Raw genomic sequence first — 24523 nt, 5'->3', positions numbered from 1 at the left:
CATTTTTAAGGATAAGAGCATAAAATGGATGAATACTACTCAAACAAGATCTCTGGCAAACTATTCTTTCGCTTCTGCTGCTGGGAACATAATCTGGCCACCAAACAGGGGTGCAACAGATGAACACAAAGCTAACACAGATCAGGAGGAAACCAGGCAACAAGCAGCCTGCCAGCTGAAGATTATGAACAATACAAATCACATCTGCAGGGAAATACGTATTCACTGGTGAAGATGTCCATCCAAAAATCAAAGTGTAAAATCAAAGCTGGCTCACTCATATTTGATTGCAAATCCCTGGCAGTACCCTATATAATAAACACCTGGAATACCCTCACTTTCATTACAATGGTCAGATCTGGGATGAGGATATCCCAGATTCTGGGATGAAAATACAGGAAATATATACTACTATCCAATATTATAGAAGATAGTGGTCCACAGATAAACTGAGCTGAGGGCAAAACCAGACAAATGGTAATAATGGCCCTCCATATGAAAGGTCCATCGTACCCTACTATTCTGTCTCCAACAATGTCCCATAGTGGATACTTCAAGAAAAAATGAAAGCATACGCTAATACTCTGCTGATACATACTATCACATTACACCAAAGTGAAGCTCAAAAATAGCAGCAGTATCTTTGAGTTTAATAGTCCTGGACATACCAAACCCAGAAAAGTATTCAGGCTGCCGTGCTTAAAAAATTCTGACTCGCCATTTACAGACTTACTGTTAGGGCATGAACTTTATGGTAATTTATAATATATGTATGCACCATACAAATGCATATATATATGCATTATATAACATAACTTAAGAATCTAAGAATTAAAACTCATTAAATTGAAGTTCTTCAAGAAATAATGTTACAACTGCTCTTTTACCTCCATTGATCTCAAGAATAATGTTACATATTATATTTTAAATCTCCAGCAAGTTTTATATTTTTGAACTTGCAACGCAGGTTTTCTTTGAAAAATTATTTCAGTAGTCATGACCATTTCATTTTCATAACTGAAGCTGAATACAATACTGTATGCCACAGAACCCTGTGCAGCCTCCCCTCTGACAATGGCAGAGAAGGGACTGTCAGGTCTTTGAGCCCAGATGTCTATTTATACGTGATTCATTACCAAAAGTTGTATTGCTTAGTCTGCTTTCAAAACATCCAAAGAGAGATATTCTGGAGGCTCATTTGATAGCCTCTGGCAAGGCTTTACTCCATGAACAAGTGGAAATCTTTTAAAATTTGCAATTCACCCTTTTTCTTGTTATAGCCACAAAGATCTGATTCCTTTTCCCATATTCCAGTGCTTTTCAAGAACTGAAGCAGACCACCATCTTTTTCACCTGCCTATTCATCAATTGTTCCCTTATTCCAGCACTACCTCAGTAACAACCTTTAAATTCCTTTAATTCCCACTCTTCCCTTGAGTCCTCTTGAGCTTGTGTCACTAAATAATTAAGGGGACTTTGAGGCAACCGCAGCATTTGAGAACTGTGGAACATGAAGAGGCATTCTGTCAGAGGAGAGATCCACCGACAGGACAAGGAGAAAGAAAAGACAGCAGTGCTAATAGGCAATCTTGAAAGACTAAGCCACCTCAAGCTCTTCCACCTTTCCTTGCAGGTCACTTCTCCTAAACTTACACTTTTGTTTCTCATCTCCAGAATTTTTCTAATCTTTGGCATTACTGTTGAAGAACAGTTTACAGAAATTAGTCTAAATATTCCACTAAGGTCTCACTCATGCTGATAATGTTAGTATATCCTGGAACAGGACTTAAACCTTTTAACAGTGTTGACCCATATTATGAACTAGTTAGTCAGACGCTCCCCATTTTACAACTGCAAATTTATTTCTATGTCAAAGGAAACCAGGAAGAATAACCCTTTTTTCAATGATCTGAAGATCCATTGCCTTCAGCTATCATTATAGCTCCTTTTTTAGACAAAGATACACACATTTAAGGTCAAGAAATTTAACGGAAATTCAGTCACTTAATTTCTTATTTCAGGAGCTACTTCCTTTGAAGGAGTTCAGTCTTCAGTGTATCTATTCCTCAAGGTTATTTTCTGCACGAAGACAAGAGCATGCATAAAATCTATACAACATTAAAGTCCAGTTTAGCAAGACCGAATTTTCAAATCCAAGTAAACTCCATACGGAAGTAACTGCCCTAGTTTGTATGCATTAAGCATTATTCTAGCTGACTATGCTCTAATTGCTTAAAGAAAACAGACACATGCTACTCTGCTAAACCCCCCTCAAATTATAACTGCTAAATGAGTGGTAGAAATTAAGTACAGGGAGGTAGTGAGTATTTGATGCAGTCTGACTGCTCGATCAGACTACTGTCAAAAAAACCCCAACATTTATTTTCGGCTATTCTGAAAATACACCAAAATCAGTTCTCTCTTGCATAAAATTGGAGATAAGAAATGCACCACTACGAAGAAAACAATTAACATTTTACCTTGTTGAGCTCAGACCTAAGACGTGCCACACCAGTAGCAGTATCTTAAACAAAAGCTCATTTATTCGTCCTCTTGCTCCTACATGCTATAAGCAATCTTCAGTCACTCTAACTGCACGATCTCCTCCTGTGCTAACTCACATCACAGTGAAACCACCCCTTGTGCAGTGATAAGTCAGGTTTTACAACCACTCACATGATTAGTAAGTGCTAAATCTATTCCAATATAAGAAACATTGCTCTGATAAGCAAAGTCAAATAGCTGCTTGTTCTTTTACTTGAAAGGAAGAAAAATGAAAGACACGTAGTGTCTCACTTGGCTTCCTCTAGCTGCCTGAAAAGCAGGACCATACTGAACTGACGCCTGTTTCTGCAAAAAGGAAGGAAGCAATCAATGGCTTGGGACATTACATTTTCAGCATGAAGGAAGGGGCAAACAGGGACAAAATTTACTGTTGGGTGAGCAGGAGTGGCATTTTGCCTGTGGGGAGTTTTTGTTACTGAGGTTGTTTGTTTGCAGGACTTTTTTTGCATAACATGCACAGATGACAAGAAAAGGCCTGGCAAAGAGCTTGGAGTGGATTAGTGAGCCCTCTTGTATTAACTCATTGGTGGGTTTAATTAGCGTGGGGTTGCAAGGCAAAAATCCTGACTGTGTGTTGATTTATGAATGTAGGTACAGCATTAACAGATGCACAGTACCAAAGCAATGGTAGTCTGTAGAGAGACTGCAGATCACTTTTCTGTTTGAACTGGAAACCAATGATAAAGAACACATTTAAAAAAAAAAAAAATCTTTAACAACATACCGGAGATTGGTTTTCTGAAGCAGAGACAGTGACACATTAGGGCATCAACTCCCTTAAGCAGATACCTCACATCTTGTACCCCTTATATATAAAAATAATTGTTTGGTAACCATTTCTCTCAGAAACAAATGCCTCCCCTTCACCCTCTCCATTCCAATATGCCACTAAAAGGGAAAAGCTACAAATCTGTTCCCTCATTTTTCTTACTTTCCTCAGTGCTGCTTATTTCCAGAGAACAACTGGGGGAACACTGAAAAACCCCAACATTTCTACCAACACCTCAGTCCTTTCTCAAAAGTTGTGTTTAACTAGGTTTTCAGAATCTAGCATTTGACTGATCTCTTCTAAGAAGAAAGGCTATTTTTAAAATATATATATTGGTCCCATGACATAATGTGCCAATGCATAGTGAAAAGGGTCATATGGTAGTCAAAAAGATCACATGGTAACTTGTATTTTAGTCCTTGATCTTCTTTCAGTGTTTCCCTATGTTCCTTTCTCACTCTTCTAGTATCATGTAAATCCCTACCTGTGTACAAAATAAAAATTCAGGAACAGAAGTCTGAAAATGCTGCCAGAGCAGCTAGCACGAATAAGCTACACAAAAAGACATGCCTAACCAGCACAGGTTACCCTCCTTCCATCATACTCGGTGCCAACATTTAAGAAATGGTGATAAGCATGATATTATTTAATTTCTCACAAAAAAACCCCTCTTGTATTCTCTTCTTTTAATAATGTTAATATACCTGATAATAATTCTAGAATAAAATCTGAGTTGACATATGAATATCATAAACATTTTAAGACATTGCTGTAAAAGGACCGGTTTTTGTCCCAGATAAATCACGAGAATAAACTCTATGTACTGCAAGCCCGGGTCAACCAGGATAGACCTCAGGATGAGCTAGTCATTCTCCATGACAACAGAAACATTGCTAACATTCACCTTCAAAATATTGCAGTCTTGCTGTGCACACCACAGTTTGGGCAGTTTACTTCATCAACGGCATAAAATACTGCATTCTTCCCACCACACTGCTCTACAAGGACAATATGTTGACTTGCTGAATGGAATTATGTTAGGAATTACTGGTATTTGACCAGCATACTTACCTAAAGCTGAAAAAAAAAAAAAAAAAAGCGCTTGTTTCAAAACATTCATAAAGTTAGCAGAGAAACACCATGAAAGAGATTCCTGGGGTTTGGTGAGGGTGGGAGGGGGAGAGGATGAGATGACTGAACTACAGCCTCTAAACCTCACAGTTTCCACAAGCTCATATTTGCATGAATTAACTTGGGGAAGTGTCCTCTGTATCAGAGGGGCCACTGAACCGGCCCAGCAGAAGTTCTGAAGCCCCAGTGCAGGAGCATTAGCTGGTTCTTCAGGAAAGCAATTCTTGCTCTCCAGTCGCCTGTGTGGTGGTAGAGGGAAAACCCTGCCTGCACTGCCCCGGCTCTCCATTTGTGCTGTGTCCTGCAAGATAGTTCACAGTAACAACAGGAGGCTTCTCATATTTGCTTGTACAACTTCACATGAGAATACAGAAAACACAGAATTTTATTTTCATTCCATTTGCCCAATTCATCAAAATCTTTCTCATGTTTGTCAACTGCAAAACCATTACTATGCTCAGTGGTCAAAAAGGGGTCACTACAGGACAGCACCGTATCCTGATGCCTTTGAGAACAGCCTGTAGAAACTTTCTAAAAAGGAAACAAGTTTCACAGCAGGACTTCCGAACTTTTATTTCAACCAGATGGTCTCATATTCATGAAGAAAGCGTGCGCGTATATTGATATTTCAGTCATTTCCCACTGTCGTAAATACAGGATTGATTTCTCTCTTGAAAGATGATTTAAGCAATAAGAGAAAGAACTCCTAATGAAGTACAACTGTTCACGACACCTATGTAAGTACGTGAAAAATGGAAGAGTAAAGTCATGATCAAACGGTAAATGATTTTGGCTCCTCCCAAGAGCTGAAGTCCCTTGTAAATGCTTGTTTGTGGAAAGATTACAAATACTTTTAACAAAGTTTCCTTTTTGTGAAAATATTTCAGAATGGATCTACACATTGCATTGTGCTTTAAAAGACAGAACTCTTGAGATGACTAAGCAATTTGTTTGCAGTCCATTTATGAGTATCCCCTTGAAAAAGTTTTTCAAGTTTATTTGCTGTTAATCATGTTTACCTTTTAGAGTTGCTAATTTTTGCTAATTCTCTTAGAAAAAAAATAATCTAAGCCTTATAGCTGCTGTAAGACTGACCTAATAAAATCTCCCAGTGCTCCACAGAACGAGTCTTCAGTTCTCTGTTTAAGTGTGAGGGTAAGTCAAAGCATCTGTACAGAACGATACTGTGTCTGTGAAGAACTGAATTCCCATGTATAGTGTAACCCACCAGCGTATCCTAGCTCCCACGGCGCAGCAGTATTTGAGCAATCCATCATCAACGGGGGTCACTCCCGAACCCCCGAGAGAGAACGATCACCTCTGCTGAACTTTCAGTTTGCAGATTGTCTGAACAATGATTCATGCACTATTTAAAATCTTCTGTTTCAGGCAAGTGCTCATGGTGTGTGTTTGGTTTTTCTCTCTTTCTTTTCTTTTCTTTTTTTATGGCAGGGAAGGAGGCAGGGGGGTGCGTGTCTTTCATGAGCTGCCTTATGCAGATGATCTGCAATAACCCCAGTTTCAAAAACAACTGAAGAAAAGTACACTGCTTCGGTTTATGCAGTGTATTTTATAAAGACATCTTAAGAGAAAAGAACACCGAATCTGTGAGGGAAATGATCTGGCTCTGAGAAAACGGCTCTGAGCAACGCGGTTTGCTTCCCAGCGAATTCAGGCTTAATGCTCATGAATTATTAAGTTACCACATTGGCCAGAAGCCCCGGGGAGGATTACAGAGCTTACAGTAAGACTGTTACTGCAAACACTGCGTTTCCATAGAAACAGAAAATAGTGAAAATAAGTACCTGTCATTTCTCTCTACCACGTTCAAGGAAAAACAACCACAATGTTAAAAATATTATTAAAGCTTGGAGGAGAAATGTAGCTAAGCCCCAATTACAGTCCCCTTGGGTTCTCATGAGTCTGCCACACCTCAACATTTGACACTGTCATTAGTACTTTTTTGTTATTTACATCATGAAAGGTACATATTTGTGTTCCTGAACGGAATCCTCTCCATTAGCTAGAAAAAGTTTCTATTTCCAAAAAACCAGAGATGTTAGTCATGTAGTGCAATTCCTTAGTCCCTGCCAGTAATCGTGATTTCAACTAAGGAAAAGCAAGCCAGACCGACCCTGCCAGGTGGTACGTGTGAAATGCTTTGACCATCACTGCAGGGAAGACTTCTAATTTTGGATTACACTTAGTTTATAGAAGTATTTTATCACCATCTCTAACTTGGCAGAAGTTAATGGTTCTGAGGTCTAATACGGCAGTTATCTCTCATAATTCTTGCTCTACAAATCACATACCCCCATTACTTGACTTTGCACAGGACAATTTCAGTCAGAGACACACAATTGGCTTTTGACAGGGAATTTTGCAATGGAGTGAGCTCGAGTATTCATTACATTGGGCCTTCCTGCAGACAGAAAATTACTTGTAATTGCTTTCTCTGAGCTACGGAGTTCACTTAAACATTTTAACAACATGTATTTGCACCCTGCCAGTTGAAAAGCAAAGTCTCTTGTAGCTGTATGTGTTCCTGACACATTTTTGTTCCTTCTGAGCAGAAAAAGGCAAGAACTTTGAATACCTGCTACTAATTTATTTCTTCCTGTTAAGTAAAAATTTAAAATATCCCCATAGAAAAATGTGTATCCCTGCCTATTACTATGTCACATCTGATCCCCAAACTGAAAAAAATTTTTTGGGGAAGGAGGGTGGTCACAGCGAGAGAGATAAGATTGATTTTTGTAAAAGCTTCTGGTTTATAACAGGGAATTTTATATTAGGAATTTTATAAGAACGAATTGCCATCTCTAGTAAGACTGCTTACCTCTCTACAGCAGTTTCTTTAAAATATATTACATTACTGTTATGTTTAATATTATATTAACAGGAAAGGGAATAAATAGGAAAACCAAGCAAATGCAGATTTGGGAGAGAGATCTAGGGAATCTAAGTCAGCTGAAGCAACTGCTAGAGAAAATGAAAAGGCAATGATCAAACTTGTATTTTCTAAAAGTTATATATTATATCAGAAAGGGTCTTTGTCCCCTGCCCTATGTGTGCAGTAGACTTCAGAGACTCACAGATCTTCCATGTTAACTAGAGCGACCAGAAGAAGGGCCAGTGCTGTGGATAGCAATATTCCTTCCCGTTTGCTTACTGGATGATGTTTTTTAAGGAATTTTGTCTTGAGCATGGTCAAGAACTGATATCCTTCTTGTTACTACTCCTTTGGATTATCTGTTGCACAAAAGTCAGAAAAATACTTTCATTGAAACATTAAGAACACAATCAACTAAAGTATAGGAGGAACTGATGGAGGACTAGCTATCCCAAAAGATCAGATTGCTAGAAAAGAGATAAAAATTAGAAAGATGGATTATTTTTTGTAACTAAGCAGAAGAAAAACTTCATTAGTTTGTAAGCTTAATCCCTAGGAAAATTCCCTGAATATTAAAGGAATAATTCTGAATGATACATAGTTACTTTTTCCCAGTAGACAAATCATTATACTAACAGTGAATGAGATAACTTTTCTATTTTAAAATAACTATGAGAAGGCTGCTATTAAAAACATAATAAATGGAAAGTTTAGCATGTAACTGCACAATAAAAGTAAAATATAATTTTCTGCTTCCTAATGTAGCAACTGGTAATAGTGGAACATGATAATATTTTAAAGCAATTAACAGGGGATAAATTCACACACACTGTAATAGCACTCCCAGAACTATTAACCTACAGAGAGAGACAATGTAGAGAAAGGGATCTTAAGGTCAGTTCCATACTCTGGGAGAGAATGCAGTCAGGCTTTTTTGCCACAGCTTTTAATGTGGATCTTTCCACGTTAACTAACTTCATTTCTTTTTCAGCTATTCAACTTCAACCATATTCCTCTGCCCAGTGATCCTGTCTTCCCTTCGTCTGACCTTATTAATGCTGATCTTCCTGTTTATTTTTCACCTGTCTGTATCTTTCCCTTTGCCATTCTCAGCCACTAAGCCTCCCCCTGCCCAAGCAGCGTCTGATATCTAGAATGCGTAGTTCCTACACCTCTGTTTTGGAGCGTGCAGAGTCACTCGGTACAGGTGTTCTCCCATTAAGCATGCTGATCCTGCATATCACAGCTCTGAGAGGACTCAAACCCCTAACTTGGACAGAACTTGTGGAAAATTTGCTATCACTTTTTTAGAAGCCTGCTTAGTGTTTAAAATGAAAGTTCCAGACAATGATAATTGTCTGCATTAGGAAGTGTTACAAGAAAATTATTCAAGAAGAAATATGTAAACGCAATGTAATTTTAGCTACACTGTTCTAATGTTTTTGAGCAGCTGATATACATTCCTATTGACAGATAAAGTCAAGAAAATGTGACTAAATGATGATGAGAACCAAGGAGGTAACTGTCATCAATAAATACACAGAGAGATGAAGATTTCTGTCAAATCTGTCAAGGTTACCTTCAGCAACTTGGTATACAGATCTGTATTCTGACATCTGAAATAGGGATACTCTGTCAGAGAAAACGCCTACTATGGAAAAAGTGAAAAATCAATTTCCCTACAAATCCATTATTTCTAAATCCAGCGTTTCAAAGTGGTGAATTTTATTCTACTCTACCTAAACAGTCACAAACATTTTCTTTTCACAGCCACCCCCCAAAAGAGGCAGTATCGTGACCTCTTATCAATTCAATTACACTTCTGAGAAGTAATGGAAGCTCAGAGATACTAAAATAGGACAAGACTGTACAAGTGAGTAGCAGCTTGAGAAAACTCTTCCTTTTCTAACGCGCACACACACACGGTCCAATCAAAGCCAGTTGGATCAATGCAGTGAAAGCTAACCTGTTCATGAGGCCAAGGAGACAACAGATTTAAAATAATGATCACATTCTTCTCTAATATTTTTACACCTTTATTATCTTAGACCTGTATATATCTGCCTGCTAATTTTTAGCACGTAAAAGAACCTGATTAAAAAGTATCTCAAGGTCATGACCGGAATTACAAATGGGAAATCATTATCTACATTACTGCTGCAGTTACCACCCATAGACAACTGTAGAGCAGTATTAGCAACAAAACATCTCCACTTAAAATTTTTTGATTCAGCCTTGAAAAAAAGGGGCAGACGATTTTATGTTAGGTGACTTTACAATAGCTAAATCCAACTATCATCACACCGATTAACATTTTTTTAGTCCACAATTATGTTTCCAAATCATATTTCTCTCCTGAGAGCTGCTTTGTCAATGGCACTAAGTTCTTGAGAGAGATGATGCGAGACACTGAGCTACTCACGTTCTCCCCAACATCCACCTGCAAGTTCAGAACATTTCCATGAAAACCATCTTTCCATATCACCTATTAGCAACAGCATTATGGAGCAAAGTTTTGTTTTCCATCATTTTGCCTATTGTTTTTCCATTTTAAGACAGAAATAGATGTTTCAAAGTCACCAAATTCCTAGCACTGTATTGAAAATTGGCAGCTGGGTAGAAGATATACTTCTACATGTCTAGTATTTTAAAATGACTGTGGGTCTCAGTTTTCTCACATTTCTGCATGTGTTTTACCTAGCCATCTGCTGAGAAAGAATGGATTACAATATTATCCTTCAGTGAGAAGGAAAAGAACGTGAAAAGGCATCTCAACGAAACACAATGAGATGCTTTATAAAGAGCTAGATGTTAACCTTGTTAATACCTCCACATACTCTGAGGTAAGAATCAAAGAAACAAGAGAAAAGAATGAGGCAAGGAAGCTGCTTCACAAACTTCAAAAGATTATTATTTTTTTAAAAGAACAAGGACTATCTCTGTAATGCACCGAAACACTATCATAAAGGCTACAAGCAGTTATTAATTAACCATTGAAGGATAAAGTCTTGATTCAGAGCAGACACATGCTTCTCCATCCTAATTCTCATTGTCCTAGGCAAAGAAGAACAGTGTGAGATACTGAATTTTAAGGTAGAATCTTTGTGGGGAAAATATTCTGCAAGCATACCTTTTCCTAATTGCAATCTCTAATCAAGATCAGATTCCATCATGATGCTGCTAGGAAACTACCAGCTGATATAATATAGTAGAAAAGACTTCTATCTAACTAATTTTAACAGCAGATGGGATCTTTATAATAATTTAATCTTGTCTACTATATAACACAGACTACACACCATTTATGCTAATATTTATCTTTGGGTTTATTTTAAGGAGGGAGAGGGAGGGGCTGAGGCAGATGTTTGGCTTATAAAAATATGTATTTTGTTATTCCTTTTGTTTATTCCATACCTTCTAATTGTTTTTTGTATGAACATGTGCTGTCTCTTTACAGCAGAGTATAAACGATTCATGCTTATGACACATATCAGTACATCAACCTATAGTACAAAAGAATGACGTGTACTCTGGTAGTACACAGTACTTCAGTACAAAGTTTTGGACAGGCATCTAACAGTACAACAAACCTCTCTTGGGAAGAAATCATACCCTGCCCCCATATCTGAAAGTCTGAGCACGCTCTCTCTATCTCCAGCCATGTCTACTTTTGTCACTTAAGTAATAAGAAAAAAATCGTAACAACGTGGTATGTGCTCATTGTGTAAGGTCACAGTTACACAGCACAATGTCATTTAGATAAAGCCCAAAGGCACAATTTAGAGTCAAAAACCAAAGGTGTGAAATGCTAATCAGTCCAAGTTAATAACCACCCAAATGATTACTACACTTAGTGTTCCTTTCCTGCATTTCCCTCTCATTGCAGTGCTTCACACTCCCACAAATTTGCTCTCATGAATGATTTTAATTCCATTACCCCTTTTTTCTTTGTCTTCCCCTTAAAAAAAAAAAAAGTATTTTATTTTCCAAATCAAATTATTTTAAATGATAATCAGAGGAAGAAATTCTAGTAGTTCAATCTGGATGCTTCTCTTATACTGATAACAAAGACGAAGGATAAAGATCTGAGGGAAAAAAATTAACAGTAAAATTATTGAAGGATGATTGCCTGCAAAAGGAAATGAGAGGGTTGGTTGGAGAGAAGCAAAAAGACCCAAACAACAAAACCCCAAACACTGAAAGGTGAAAAGCTTAGATAGCTATTTGATTAAGTCCTGGAGAAACAGAATTTTTTATTTTATTTTTTTTTTAAAAAAAAAAGGAAATATGGAAAAACTCAGTGGGTAGAATATTGTGCTCTGTACTAGTGCACTCAGAGAAGCATTATGGAAATGAGACCCCTCCAGAAAAAGCGTGGGAATTTGCATACATGAGAACTAGTCAGAGCTTTCAAGGTCAATAGCTATGCAGCATCTTTCCTCTCATTTCACTGTACTGCAAGATAAACGGATCATCAGTGTATAGATTTATATATGCCCTTTAAACCTGATGGTCATCTATGATCCCCAGAAACTTCCCATGCATTAAGAGTCTTAGGAGTCTAGTTGGGAAGCACTTAAGTAGAAGGAATATGTGGGTTTGCATTTGCAGGTGCATTTATTTCTCTGCTTCTCCATAAAAAGTTAACTCTTTCCACCTCCTCTTACTGACAGTGTTCATAAATTCCCTCAAAGCTGCCTAGACACTACAAAACTGTCAACCAAAATAATACTGAAACACACAGAAGACAACATCTATATGATGCATCTATGTGTACCCTCACATGAGGAATAGACAGTAGTCCTTATCAACACTGAACAACTATCAATTATTTATTTTTCAGTTTTACATCCTTTCATCCTGGATTTTCCTTCTCTTTCTGTTATTAGGACAGGCACCATATAAGATATGTCTATTACATGATTTTTTTTTAATATCTTTTATAAGCATCATTCCAATTGCATTTCAGTAGAAGATACACCCATCTTCTTTTGCCTTCTCTATAGCACCGAAAAAAAATCCAAGGCATAGTTAGAAGCTAGAAAATAATTAAATGGATCAGTGAAAGCGGTGCCTTGTGTAATGTTATTTGATCCTTCTTATTTAATGGAGAATCACACCTATTAGAACAAACTCAGTATTGTTGAAGAACGACACAGATAGGCTTCCAGTTCAGCCATAGACATCTGAATCCAAACTCTCAACCTTCAGAAGAATTGTATACCAAGTCAGATAACAAGAGAGGCTTTGAAGACATCTTGATGATTATTTCAGGATTCAGAGCATCCTGGGGATTCTCAACAGGAAAAAAATCGTGCAGGAAAAACTGACAAACCTAAACTTGTCTTTTTATGTGATAAGTTAGAGAGTTGGATACAAAGTAAATTCCCTGGTGATCTTTGGAGTGGAGACTTACTCACCACTACCATACTGCATATGTCACAAAACTTTCTTCTGCGAGTGGAAGACATTTCTCTTCCTCCCAATTCCTCTGTTTGCATAACTTCTCTGGATGAATGCTCCATTCCCCTGCACACCATACTAACAAAGTACTCAGGAACCACACAGCCACTAAAAATGCTACAGTACTCTAGTTTTAAATATCTGTCACGCTTTGGGGTTAGACAAGTTTGGATTCTGATCACTAACAATCATTTTTACCTAGATAGAACTTATGGATAAAATCAGATGCTTACTTAAAAACATCTGCAGTACCAAGAAAAGTTACAGTAACACAGATCCACAGAACGCACTGTGACTGAGTATTGTCCCTGCCTATGACAGGGGGGTTGGAACTCGATCTTCAAGGTCCTTTCCAACCTAAACCATTCTATGATTCCCCCACATCTTTGTCAGCATCTCAATTGGCTTCCACCTTTCTTTAGGTAAACTGGAATCTTAATTTCCTATAGGAATATCTTTGGTTAAGATAGATGCTGCCTCTTCTTTCCTCCTCTCTACTACCTCCCCAAGGCAAAACCACATTTTGCATCCCATCTTTTTTTTTTTTTGGTTAACTTTTAGATTAAGTAAGCTTTCTCACATGTTTCCTGAGGCACTACAAGGTAATGTGGGGAATAGCGTATTACTGTACTTTTCATCCTTCATGGTTCCTCAAGTAACATTTCCAGAGCACATTTTCATTAATTTTAAACTTTTCCAGCTTTAGATCTCATGTCTATAACACAGGCTTTTTAGACACATTATACATTTACTATTTCTCAGAATATAATTGTATTCATCTCTTAAAAAGATGTGTTGGGAGCATCATGCAGAGAAACACTACAACAGCAAAGACTAGAGAAAGCAGTTCTTAAACTGAGCAACATCTACCCATCCGTATATGCTTTCTTAATTTGCTCTATGTGATCACTTCTGGGTAACCTTGTTACACATGAACTGAAGAAAAAGAACACAATATTCTGAAAAACTGCTATGGAAATCCTGTTTGTTTCCAAAACCAAAGTAAAGATAATGCCATGAAGACATTGCAAAAACAGTTAAATAGGATTTTTGAATGAGACAGAATAGAATAATAAATGTTAATAATAAACAGAATCATATAAGCAGGAAGAAGAAAATATAATGTGCACTATGATGCTCACTGAAGAGTACGTGATCTTGTAAGTGAAGAGCTGTTTACCAGCAAATTAGGGGCAACTAAACTTGAGTACTGCACAATGCAAACCAAAGAATGCACTTTCAATGCCTTTCTTCATGCACATATTACAAAAAAACATCAGTGACAAAATCTTTGAGTTTCATTACCATGTCGCTGTAAATGTTCTTATCTGCCAATCTCCACTGTGAATTTACATCTAAAAATATGTACAGCCACCTGTTGCTACTACTACAATTGTTTAAGCCGAAAATCTTCATTATTTAGAACAGCCACTGGTTTTAGTTACCTTTTCCTCATGCCCCATCACATACTGCCCTGCCAAGCATTTGGACCATGTTTTCCTTTGTCCTCCATCTGCTGCCAACGTACCCACAGAAGCCGTGTGTGCACGCACGCGTATCTTTCTCTCCCTCTCTACATTCAACTCCAGCTGAGCTTTCACTTTTCTCATTCTGTCTCTTCATGCCCAGGCAATTTCTCATTTCTCCCAGGTAGCTGATCTGATGCATCTGCTTGACTGCCTGCACGTCGAGATGCACCATCCTTGTACTCCACAGAGTGCAATACCAAGATAAACTGACAACAAGGAAAGACACTATGCAGAAAGAAAGAAAGAAACAAAGAAACAAAAAACCCAGTAGTGGTGCATTCTGACTCAACAGAGCAGCTGAAAGAGTGTAAGGCCTTCTCAGAACGCTATGTATTAAAGAGAGGAGATCATCAGCAAACATATGCCTTCAGCAGACACTGTGGAGAAAATCTGGTCTGACAACAAAAAGGTCTTGAGTATATTCTGTATGAGAAAGGTACGTGTGGACTTCCTCTGCCAAAGCTATCAACACTACCACGCATACTTGTCCCATCTTCCAAAATCTCCAGTCATGAGGAGTTCTATTATAACAGGCACGGCAAAGAGATGGTAAGTGGGCAGACGGAGGAGTTACAAGCAGAAAGATGCATGACATTATTTTCCATGCATAATTACTGATTAGGCCCAAGTTTTTCAAATTAGATCACATCAGAATTTCTTTTTTGTTCTATTCACTCTCGGAAATTAAAGATATTTCTAGACGACAAGAAACTTTTAAGCCTCAATGGAGTTAAAATAGGGTAACTGGTAAAACAGTGCTAGAAACTTCTATTCTGGCTTAAGATGCAGTCAGAAAGCAAAAATCGTACTGAAATTATCCTTTTTCATACTTGGCGGATTCTTCAAGCTTACTTTCAGCCAAATTTATATCATGCTTTTGAATGTGTAATTTTTGAAGTTATGCATAATTTTATGCATTTATTAGTGAAAAAGAGCTATGGTAAAGATAGCTAAACCTCACTGCTTTACTCAATTAGGTTATTTCCACCCATCAAAATAATGCTACAAAAATGTTAAAAAAAAATAAGAAATATCTTATTCGTTGCATCCTTCCAGCCCAGATAACACTCAATCAGTTTTTCCACCAGTTTTCCAGCCCCTTTGCAATAGTTTCATCTAGTCTGTATCTCTCCACTTTACCATGTCAAGTTTAATGCTTCTCTTCTGTTGAGGCATGAGGTGCAACCCCATACAAAGAACAAGATTAGTTTGCTCTGATGCAACTTCTGCCTGACAAATCTATGTTGACTTCTACTTATCATCTTGTTAGTTTCTAAGTGCTAATAAATAGTTTATTTGTTCCAGAACTTTTTGTATTTGTCATCTAATTGTAGTTGACCTTCTTAGGGAGACTGAGGCAAAACAGCTATTAAATACTCCAGCTTTCTTGGTAACATCTGCTGATAGCTTAATGTCCCCTTTAATCTGTTATTTCTTGATTTTGGAAAAAAAAAAAGCTGCTAAAACTACAGTTATTCTTTTTTTTTGGTCCTTGATGTCCTCTGCTAATTGCATTTTTCTGCAAGTTTCTGTCTCTTCCCATCCCTGTTTGTGCAATTTCATTAGTTTCTCCTTTTTTTATATTTCCTTCCAGACTCCATTTCACCAAAGAATATGTGATTCAGACTTTTTGTTGCTGCCATATATTTAATCTTGCCTTCATATTGAAACAATTTGCTTTTGTACTCTTCAACAGTATTGTTAAGGAATTGACAACTCTCAAATTTCTTTCCTCCATATCAGTTTACCTATCTTTTTTGATGCTTATTGACACCTGCCTTATTGAAGTTCACCATCTTTACATTAACATTTTATGTCTTTCCTTTCTAGTTACTATGAACTCTATCATTTCACTATCATTCATCCCAAGGTACTTCTGACAATGGGGCTGTACTACTCCATTGGCTGTAACCAAAACTAGATCAATTTTCTCATTGCTTTCTGCTAAATTCCACACGGCAAATAAACCGAGGTATTAAAGTTTAGTAACAAAGTTTTTGTTGCTAGACTAATGCCTTTTGTATGTAAAAATATGGGACAATTTTTGCAACAAAAAATCCCAAATACTTTAAAATGTACAAATAGACTTTCATCCATTTTGGTCTGAGCCACTCAGATTGACAGGTTGTTTCTGTTGTGGGCTGAAACAAGTTATTGAGGCAGACATTCACTGATCCAGTTCTGTTTACTTACAAATATTTATTTTTATAATTCTGTCAGAATAAAAATTAAGTCATTTCTTCCTTCTTTTTTTTACCTGTAGGTCTTACCCCTCTGATAGCAGCATTGCTATTCTTGTAATCCATATCTCCCCACTTCCTCTTTTGTCTGCTTCTCATTTTTAGACAGCACAAACCATTCAATGTGGTACAGTACCAAATTATTTGTATTCAGAACCCGGGAATACCTCTCAAACTGTATTTCAGCTGATGCTCCAGCTTTCTGATTGCTAACCCATAATTCCTACATGCTATTACTTCAGCTCTTGAAAAGCAGTGGAACTTTCACCGATTCTTCACTTAACCTGACTGGGCAATAACTATAGCAACCAACAGGTTCAATGAAGTTTGTAATCTACTATATGTCCAAAGCACTAACACTGAAAGCCAGTCAACCTCCAGCGTGAACTGTTTGGATAAGAAATTTATCAACCTCGAAACCATTTCAGAAAAGTCAATTTGTCCTTTTCATTTAGAACGCAGGGTGCAGAAGCTTTCCTTGTTTTTTTACCTTAATGTACTATTTCCTGAGGCATACAGGAAAGGAAAGAAACTTAATCTTTTAAAGTAGATATAAAAACATCATTCTGAGTATGTAGCAGTGTGTTTGTCTGTTTTTTTGGTTTTAAGTTTCTTTTCTAAAACAGAGCTCAGCCTCATTGCATACTTCTTCCCCACGCCTCTTTGGAATGCAAGAAAATGTAAAAGTTACGTTTTCACTGCAGCAGATCACTGATGCATAATATGAAAAGCTAAGTAATAACAACTGTTTGCACATGAAAGCATTATTATATATATTTAAATCTGCCTGAATCACACTTTGTACTTTTTCTTATTGTAACTATTATTTTCTTTTTTTTTTTTTTTTATCACTGGCAAAACCCCTTCTTTAGGCGTTCCCACTCACTGTTTACATACTATGCAAACTGCAGCTCAACACAATTCATTTCCTTTTGAAGCAATTTCTGAGGCCTTCCACAGTCATGGCAGCAGCTTTTCCCTTCGTCTTCCCCGCAGCTTTCCTCACCTAAATGATTTGATATTTTACTGCTTTGTGGTATGAACTAATTAATTGCGAGTAATCTTGTTTTGTTTTGACTTACCATTTGCACCTTTCCCTCATAACAGTTATGTTCTGTTAATTCTCTCAAGAGAGGAATTAAAGGCATGTCCTCCTAACTACATCAAAACAAGCATTTCTCACTTAGTGGGAGTGAAAAAAGCATGACGTCGTATCAGATTAGGCATTCTTGCCATATTCTGCAAAATGATCTCTAAGTTGCCTAAATAAATGGTGGAAGACACATATTTATAAGATGCAATCAAGTCATTAGAGCTTTCTAATATTGACCGCTTTTTTAATAGGATGTATTCTGAAGAGCTACAAAACTTACCACTTTACTCTGAACTTTCTTTGACAAACATAATTCACATAATGTTCTTCCAAAGAGAGGAAAGAACATTTTGGGGCTTATTCCTCAGTTTGGAACAAATGTAATCTAATTTGCTGAAAACTAGGACAGTTTTGACCATGGTAGCAAACATGGCCTGTGCCAACTGCCAGGACGTGCCTTAATCAAAACTCAAAGAAAACCCCCACAAACACGTTGTACTTTAGATCAGACTAAGCTACACATACTTAATTTCCGAGACAAAATGCATACGCTGCAATACCTTTCTACATATTCTGATGTTTTCAAAACACACCCTTGTAAATGAAAAATACAGCACATTTCATATTTGCTAACATCAGTACCAGTTACCTCACCGTACTGACCAGCACAGTTGTCCAGCCTAGACACAGGGATGAACATCAATACTTCAGTTTATATTGATAGCAGAGCAATGAAAACAAGCGATATTGTAACATGCCTGTAAGGCAAGGAGTGGATGATGGTTCAAGAGCCTCAGGTGAGCACCCAAACACACGGCAGTCCTCTTCAAAACAGTCATAGAGAGTGGCACAGTCATTATTAGTGCTTCTTAAACAACAGCCCTAAGAAGGCAGCTACTAGACACTAAGAGCTTCAGTCATGTGTGGATGCCAAGTCAGAAACCGACACAAAATTCAACTATTCTGTGCCTTTAATGCTTTGCTTATATGTAAGCACTAAATTTCATATTCAATCATTAGTATTGCTGATACTCTCAGGTATGCATTGCAGGGCTGTCAGCTCATGATTTATCAGCTTTCTCCTTTCAGTTGTGTCATAAGAACAGCTCAATGTATTTGCTTTGTTCATAATCTTTTTCCTAGGAAGCTTTTTTAGTTATTTGATACATTCCTACCTGATCTGCTTGCCTTCTCGAACATCATACAAAGAAAAAAAGACATCTGTGTCTTCTCCAATTGTATTGTAGGTGAAGCTCTTCAGACTGAGGAAGAAGTGATGAGGCACTGGCATACGGCAAGCTTCCCCATGACGCTGACGAATCGTATCCACCTGATTAAAACCAAGGAATATTACTTTTAGGTCTTCACAAAGAACATGTGACCAACTTGATAATTTTAACTGAGATTCTGCTCTCCTTCCTCCATCAAGTAAAAGCTTAATCTCAAATATATTCTACTTTAGAGATACGTGACAGGTTAGTTTCCTTCCTCTATTTTTTCCATGTTTATTCTGAACAGTTTGAGAAACCACAATAACTACGTAAATATGAGATAAATGGCTTATGCATTTGAAATCTATTTTTATCAAGTAAACTAGATCAATCCTATTTCTCAAATGTTGTCTTGATTCTGGTACTGAAAATGAACTATAGTAAGATGATACTAGGGTGGTTCTTGATGATTTCCATTAAAAGCAGATGGACTTCAAAGCATTTCAAAGAATAACATTTGTTACATTATTTCTTTTCAGTAGCTGCAATTCATTTACAGAGGTCATTTAGAATCAGGCTTTCCCGGCTAATATGCCCTGCAGGCATAACAAAAAGAAATCTTAACAATGGTTGATAACATGAGCAACCAATAAAGTCAAATAGCAGTAAGGTTTACATTTTGAATCAGTATATCAAGACCTATTTACAACAGTGGAAATCGGGGCGAGGGAAAAACAAAAAGGAATAGAATTATAAATAAAATTATTATGTTTATTAGAATCATTTAGGTTGGAAAAGACCCTTAAGATCACCAAGTCCAACCACTAACCTAACACTGCCAAGTCCACCACTCTACCCATCTCTTAAATACCTCCAGGGATGGTGACTCAACCACCTCCCTTTATATCCACTGTATACTGCTCTTAATAAACAGGCTGCATGACTACCCTAAGCCCCCTGGGCTAGTCTCCTCTGGATGCACAGACAACTACATACTAACACAGAAAATCTTAACATCTTCAGACTTTGAACCCAGATTTGTACTAGCATAAAAAATAGTTTAAAATAAATTTTGTTCTGGATTTGCAATTAAATCCAAGTAAATCCTCATCCTTTAAAGACAGGTACCTGTGGAAGCACAGCCCTCCTGCAAAGATTAGACCCAGATTCCATGACCAGGAAAGGATTACATTACTACAGAAAGGATATGTGAAACAGAAGCCTATTAAGCCACATGTTAGCAGGTGGAAGGAGACTCACACGGGCAGACTGAGGCTTTCAATATCACTACAGAAATTGATCTTTTAAGAACAGTTAGAGCTAAGGAAAAGAGGCCTAAATGGAAGTTGAAGAAGGACCTTAGTAAGTTAATTACTTGGGGAATCTTCTGAGGAAGTGTTCTATGGGTAGGGACTTACCCAGTGATCTCCATCATACCTTTACATACGTTACCAAACACTTAAAGACAACAAAAATTCATATGTAGATGATGTTTACCTGTGATGTGCTCTGCTGGACACTGTGTCTACTTGACAAATGCTGTGGAGATACAAAATAATAAAATTTAAACCTTTTTGAAAGTAAGAAATACTTATATCTGTGTAGCATCAGAACAGCAATTTTAAAATACAAATGTTCAAGGTTATTATCAGCTTTTCATGGCCCTTTTTCACAGTATATCATCACTCACAAGACCACTAGCTTTCCTAAAGGCTTTTCGCACTTAAGCCGTTTCTTAGCCTGGCTACTTGAATGTACAGGTGGCATTTACCTTAGCTTTTAATATAAATGGCTGTCACAAGCCAGACAGAATTTCCAACACTGTAATACCATTTCTTCTTGAGAAGTCCATCACCCTATACTGTATAATCTATGTGATCTATGTACATCTCTCATATGAGGAAAGGCTGAGGGACTTGGGTCTCTTTAGTCTAGAAAAAAGAGGATTGAGGGGGGATCTTATTAATACTTACAAATACTTAATGGGAGGATGCCAGGGGGATGGGAGCAGTCTTTTTTCAGTGGCGCCCAGTGATAGGACGAGGGGTAATGGGCATAAACTTGAACATAGGAAGTTCCATCTTAACATGCGAAGGAACTTCTTTACTTTGAGGGTAGTGGAGCACTGGAACAGGCTGCCCAGAGAGGTGGGGGAGTCTCCCACTCTGGAGACATTCAAAACCCGCCTGGACGCTGTCCTGTGCAACCTGTTGTAGGTGACCCTGCTCTGGGTGGGGGGTTGGACTGGATGATCTCCAGCGGTCCCTTCCAACCCTAACCATTCTGTGATTCTCTTGCTAAACGGGGAGATACCTCGCCACTACCCCTCATCTACCAGTATGTTGTCTATGAAAAGGTGAATTTGTTGAAAAACACAAACATCTAGAAAGAAGGATGGATTTTAGACTTTGTTTTAACTTTTTGCCCTGATCAGAAAACAAAATCGTGATAAATGGTTAAAAAAATTCTACAATTTCAGCTGGCCAACACCTGTAAAGAAGCATCAGTATAACGAGATACATCTCTGAAACGGAACTCCGAGGATGATCCTGTATTTAAAGTCTTTTACGCTAGGAGATGTTATAATCAGAAAATGGATTGCAAGACTCACTGAACCCATTTAATCTCCAAAGGGAGATTTAAATACTAATCTAAATTGAAAAGGTTTCAGAGAGCTTTAAAACACATATCATTAATGATTCTGCCATGTCTGTTCCACACACGTTCATCTTAACATTAACATTTTAAACTGAAATATTAACATTAACACTACCACGTTAATAAACAGTCTCTTCATTCATTCCCATCTCTATCCTTCTATTACATACCCAACATCTTATTCTGATCAAACATAAATATACTCAGTAGCAGGACCAACATGATCTGTTGATAACCTCATAACTTCAAAATAGGTGAAAGTAAAAGATAGTCCACAAAATATATTCAGCAATACTTTTTCCAAAGCATGCCACTGTCTTTCACACAGAACTCTTGACTTTACCACAAGAGAAGAGATAATCTGCATAATGAGACTAAATCAAGAAGATATTAAGTTAAATGGCATATTTTGACATCTGTTTACATTCACAGTTATAACAACGTCCTCTTTCACACTGTCAGCAGAAGAAATAATGATCTCCAGCTCCATTGTTTGTCTAACTACTGCACTGTCTTCTGAATGTTAAAATACTCTAAGTTTAGGTGGCTGAATTGCCTATTTAATCTTTCTGTCACCTGCAACCACTCAGAATCCACTGGCACAGAAAAGACCAGTTATTTAAGCTGCTCGAGGTATCCTGGCTTTCTTTGACTAAAATTCATCTGTATATCAGAGTAAAGTGGGAGATAAACTCAACCAACAGAAATACAAGAGACGATCTGAAGAGCTAGTTTCCTCAGCAAACACAGCTGCTTACAGACTGCACATTTAAGTAAACCTGTAACAATAAGTGGCCAAAACCCAGGTTTTAAATTTTTCACAATCAAAAGATTTCACTAGTTCTTCGCTTTTATGCTTCAGGACCACGCTATTACAACACAGGCAACCACTGACTGAGTTAACATTACGTACCCTTGCCTCTGGCTAGGCAAAGTGTCCAAAGTGTACGTGCTCTCTTGGAAGCCATCTTTGGGTACACGAATGAGAGGGTAACTGAAAATAGCCAACATGGATTTACCAAGGGTAACTCATGCTTGATCAACCTAATAGCCCTCTAAGGTAAAATGACCAGATCTGTAGATGAGGGAAGACTAGTGGCTGTTGTCTATTTTGAGTTCAGCAAGGTCTTCACCACAGTCTCCTACAGCATCCTTGTACCCAAGTTGGGAAGCTACACCTGGATGGGTAGACTAACTACGTTGGCAAAAACACCCCAACAAACAGTTGGATTGTCAGGCTCAAAAGGTAGGTGTTTGTTGACGGCATGTATTCTTCAGAGGTCTATCCTGACACCTATGCAGTCTAATAAATTTGCAGATCACCCTAAATTGGGGGAAGCAGTCAATGTATTCATGGAGGAGGCCTCCATTCACAGGGATCTAGGCAATCCAGAGGAATTAGTTAAAAGAAACCTTATGAAATACAGCAAGGACAAGTACAGCAAGTCCTGCACCTGGGACAAGCCAATCCTTCCAAGGTATAGGCTGGGAATTGCCTGGCAGGGTCCTGCTAAACCAGCAAGCCAAACTTAAGTCAGGAGAGCACTCTTGGCAGCAAGGATGTTTAAAAATTTACTGTTTCTATTAGCAGGAACATAGCCAGTAGATTGAGAATAACATTTAGTCCTTTTTACTCAGCATTCAGTAAACTACATTTGAAATACTGCACCCCATTTAGCAAAGGACCACCAAAGCAGCTGGGAGCTGGAGCACGTGTTGTGTGAGAAGAGATGGAGGGAATGCAGCTTTTTTAGTCTGGAGAAGAGAAGCTTTGGAAGTGACCTGATGGCAGCTTTCCAATAACTATGAAGTTATCATCAAGATGACACAGCCAGGCTCTTTACAGAGCTGCACAGCAGGAGGACAAAATACTGTGGTCATGAACTACAACATGGGATATCCCAACTTTCCAACAAGGAAAAAAAAATAAGCCCATCAAGGCAGTCAAGCATTAGAGCAGGGATCCAATCTTTTTCCTTGAAGAATTTCAAGATCCACCCAGACAAAGCTCTGAGCAGTCTGGTCTGAATTCCGTATTGACCTTGCACTGAGCAGGAAGTTTGACTACACATCTCCCCTGAGGTCCCTTCCAACCCTGTGAAGTGATATAATACTGTTAAGAAATTATCTACCTGCCTTCAAAAAAAAAAAAAAAAAAAAAAAAAAAGAATCAGTTTTACCTTTATTTTTCCCAAAAGACAGTTGCCTGTTAAGGTTGTGCAAACTTTAACAGGATAAGATGATCCATTTCAGTCTTTCTTTCTTCAAAGTGCTTTCTGATTCTTAAACTGAATCCTTGCCCTTGTAACCTAGGCCCACTGATTCTTGTCTTATCCATCATTAGCATGAAAAGATTAATTAATTCAGCTTGTGATTCCATTATAATACTCAAATCTTCTCCTACAAAACCACCTAAGTTTGTGGTGTCCCAACCTGTACTTCAGAAGCAACAACTAAGCGAAGTTAAACCTTGTACGTATGATTCTCACTTGTATCCTACACTTTTCAGATAACTTCAAGTTCTCTACATTATTTTTAATTCCAATCCTTTCCTCCCATGTACTACCACTTCCAACTTTATGGTAGTTGCATATTTAGTAAGCATCCTCCCTATTTCATCATCCAGTCATTAATGAAACACGAAGCACTACAAAATGGAGGATGACCACAAGAAATTAAGCTGATTCATCCCTTCTCCTATTTAACCAAATTATTGACAACCTTTCTTCACCGTTTTTTTTTTTTTTTTTTTTTAGTATGGGTTTTTTAATTAGCTTTGTGTTTACTTTACAGTAATTTCATCTGGAACTAACGACCTTAGGAGAATTTCAATTAAAAAAACAATTAAAATCTTTATGAAAATCTAAATATGGCATCAGCTGCTTTTCCTCTATCCACTAGACTCATTTATGTTCTGGAAGTAAATTGGAACTTTTTAAAATTGCTGATTCTGAACAAGTTCACAGTCACT

The 24523-nt window shown here is 37.6% G+C and overlaps 1 protein-coding gene across 1 annotated transcript in view; it reads right to left on the bottom strand.

The window, feature by feature from the left end:
* DOCK3 (dedicator of cytokinesis 3) overlaps window positions 1–24523 on the bottom strand; it is a 207870-nt gene that overhangs the window by 108303 nt on the left and 75044 nt on the right. The window contains exons 9-10 of the mRNA XM_009891301.1: window positions 20392–20433; window positions 18859–19013 (exon numbers count right to left, since the gene is read on the bottom strand). Coding sequence (XP_009889603.1) covers window positions 18859–19013; window positions 20392–20433 — 197 coding nt within the window. The remainder of the gene's footprint in view (window positions 1–18858; window positions 19014–20391; window positions 20434–24523) is intronic.

Source organism: Charadrius vociferus, unplaced genomic scaffold (assembly GCF_000708025.1).
Source record: "Charadrius vociferus isolate BGI_N301 unplaced genomic scaffold, ASM70802v2 scaffold758, whole genome shotgun sequence".
NCBI classification, from domain to species: Eukaryota; Metazoa; Chordata; class Aves; order Charadriiformes; family Charadriidae; genus Charadrius; species Charadrius vociferus.
This window is presented reverse-complemented; position numbering and strand designations above follow the sequence as displayed.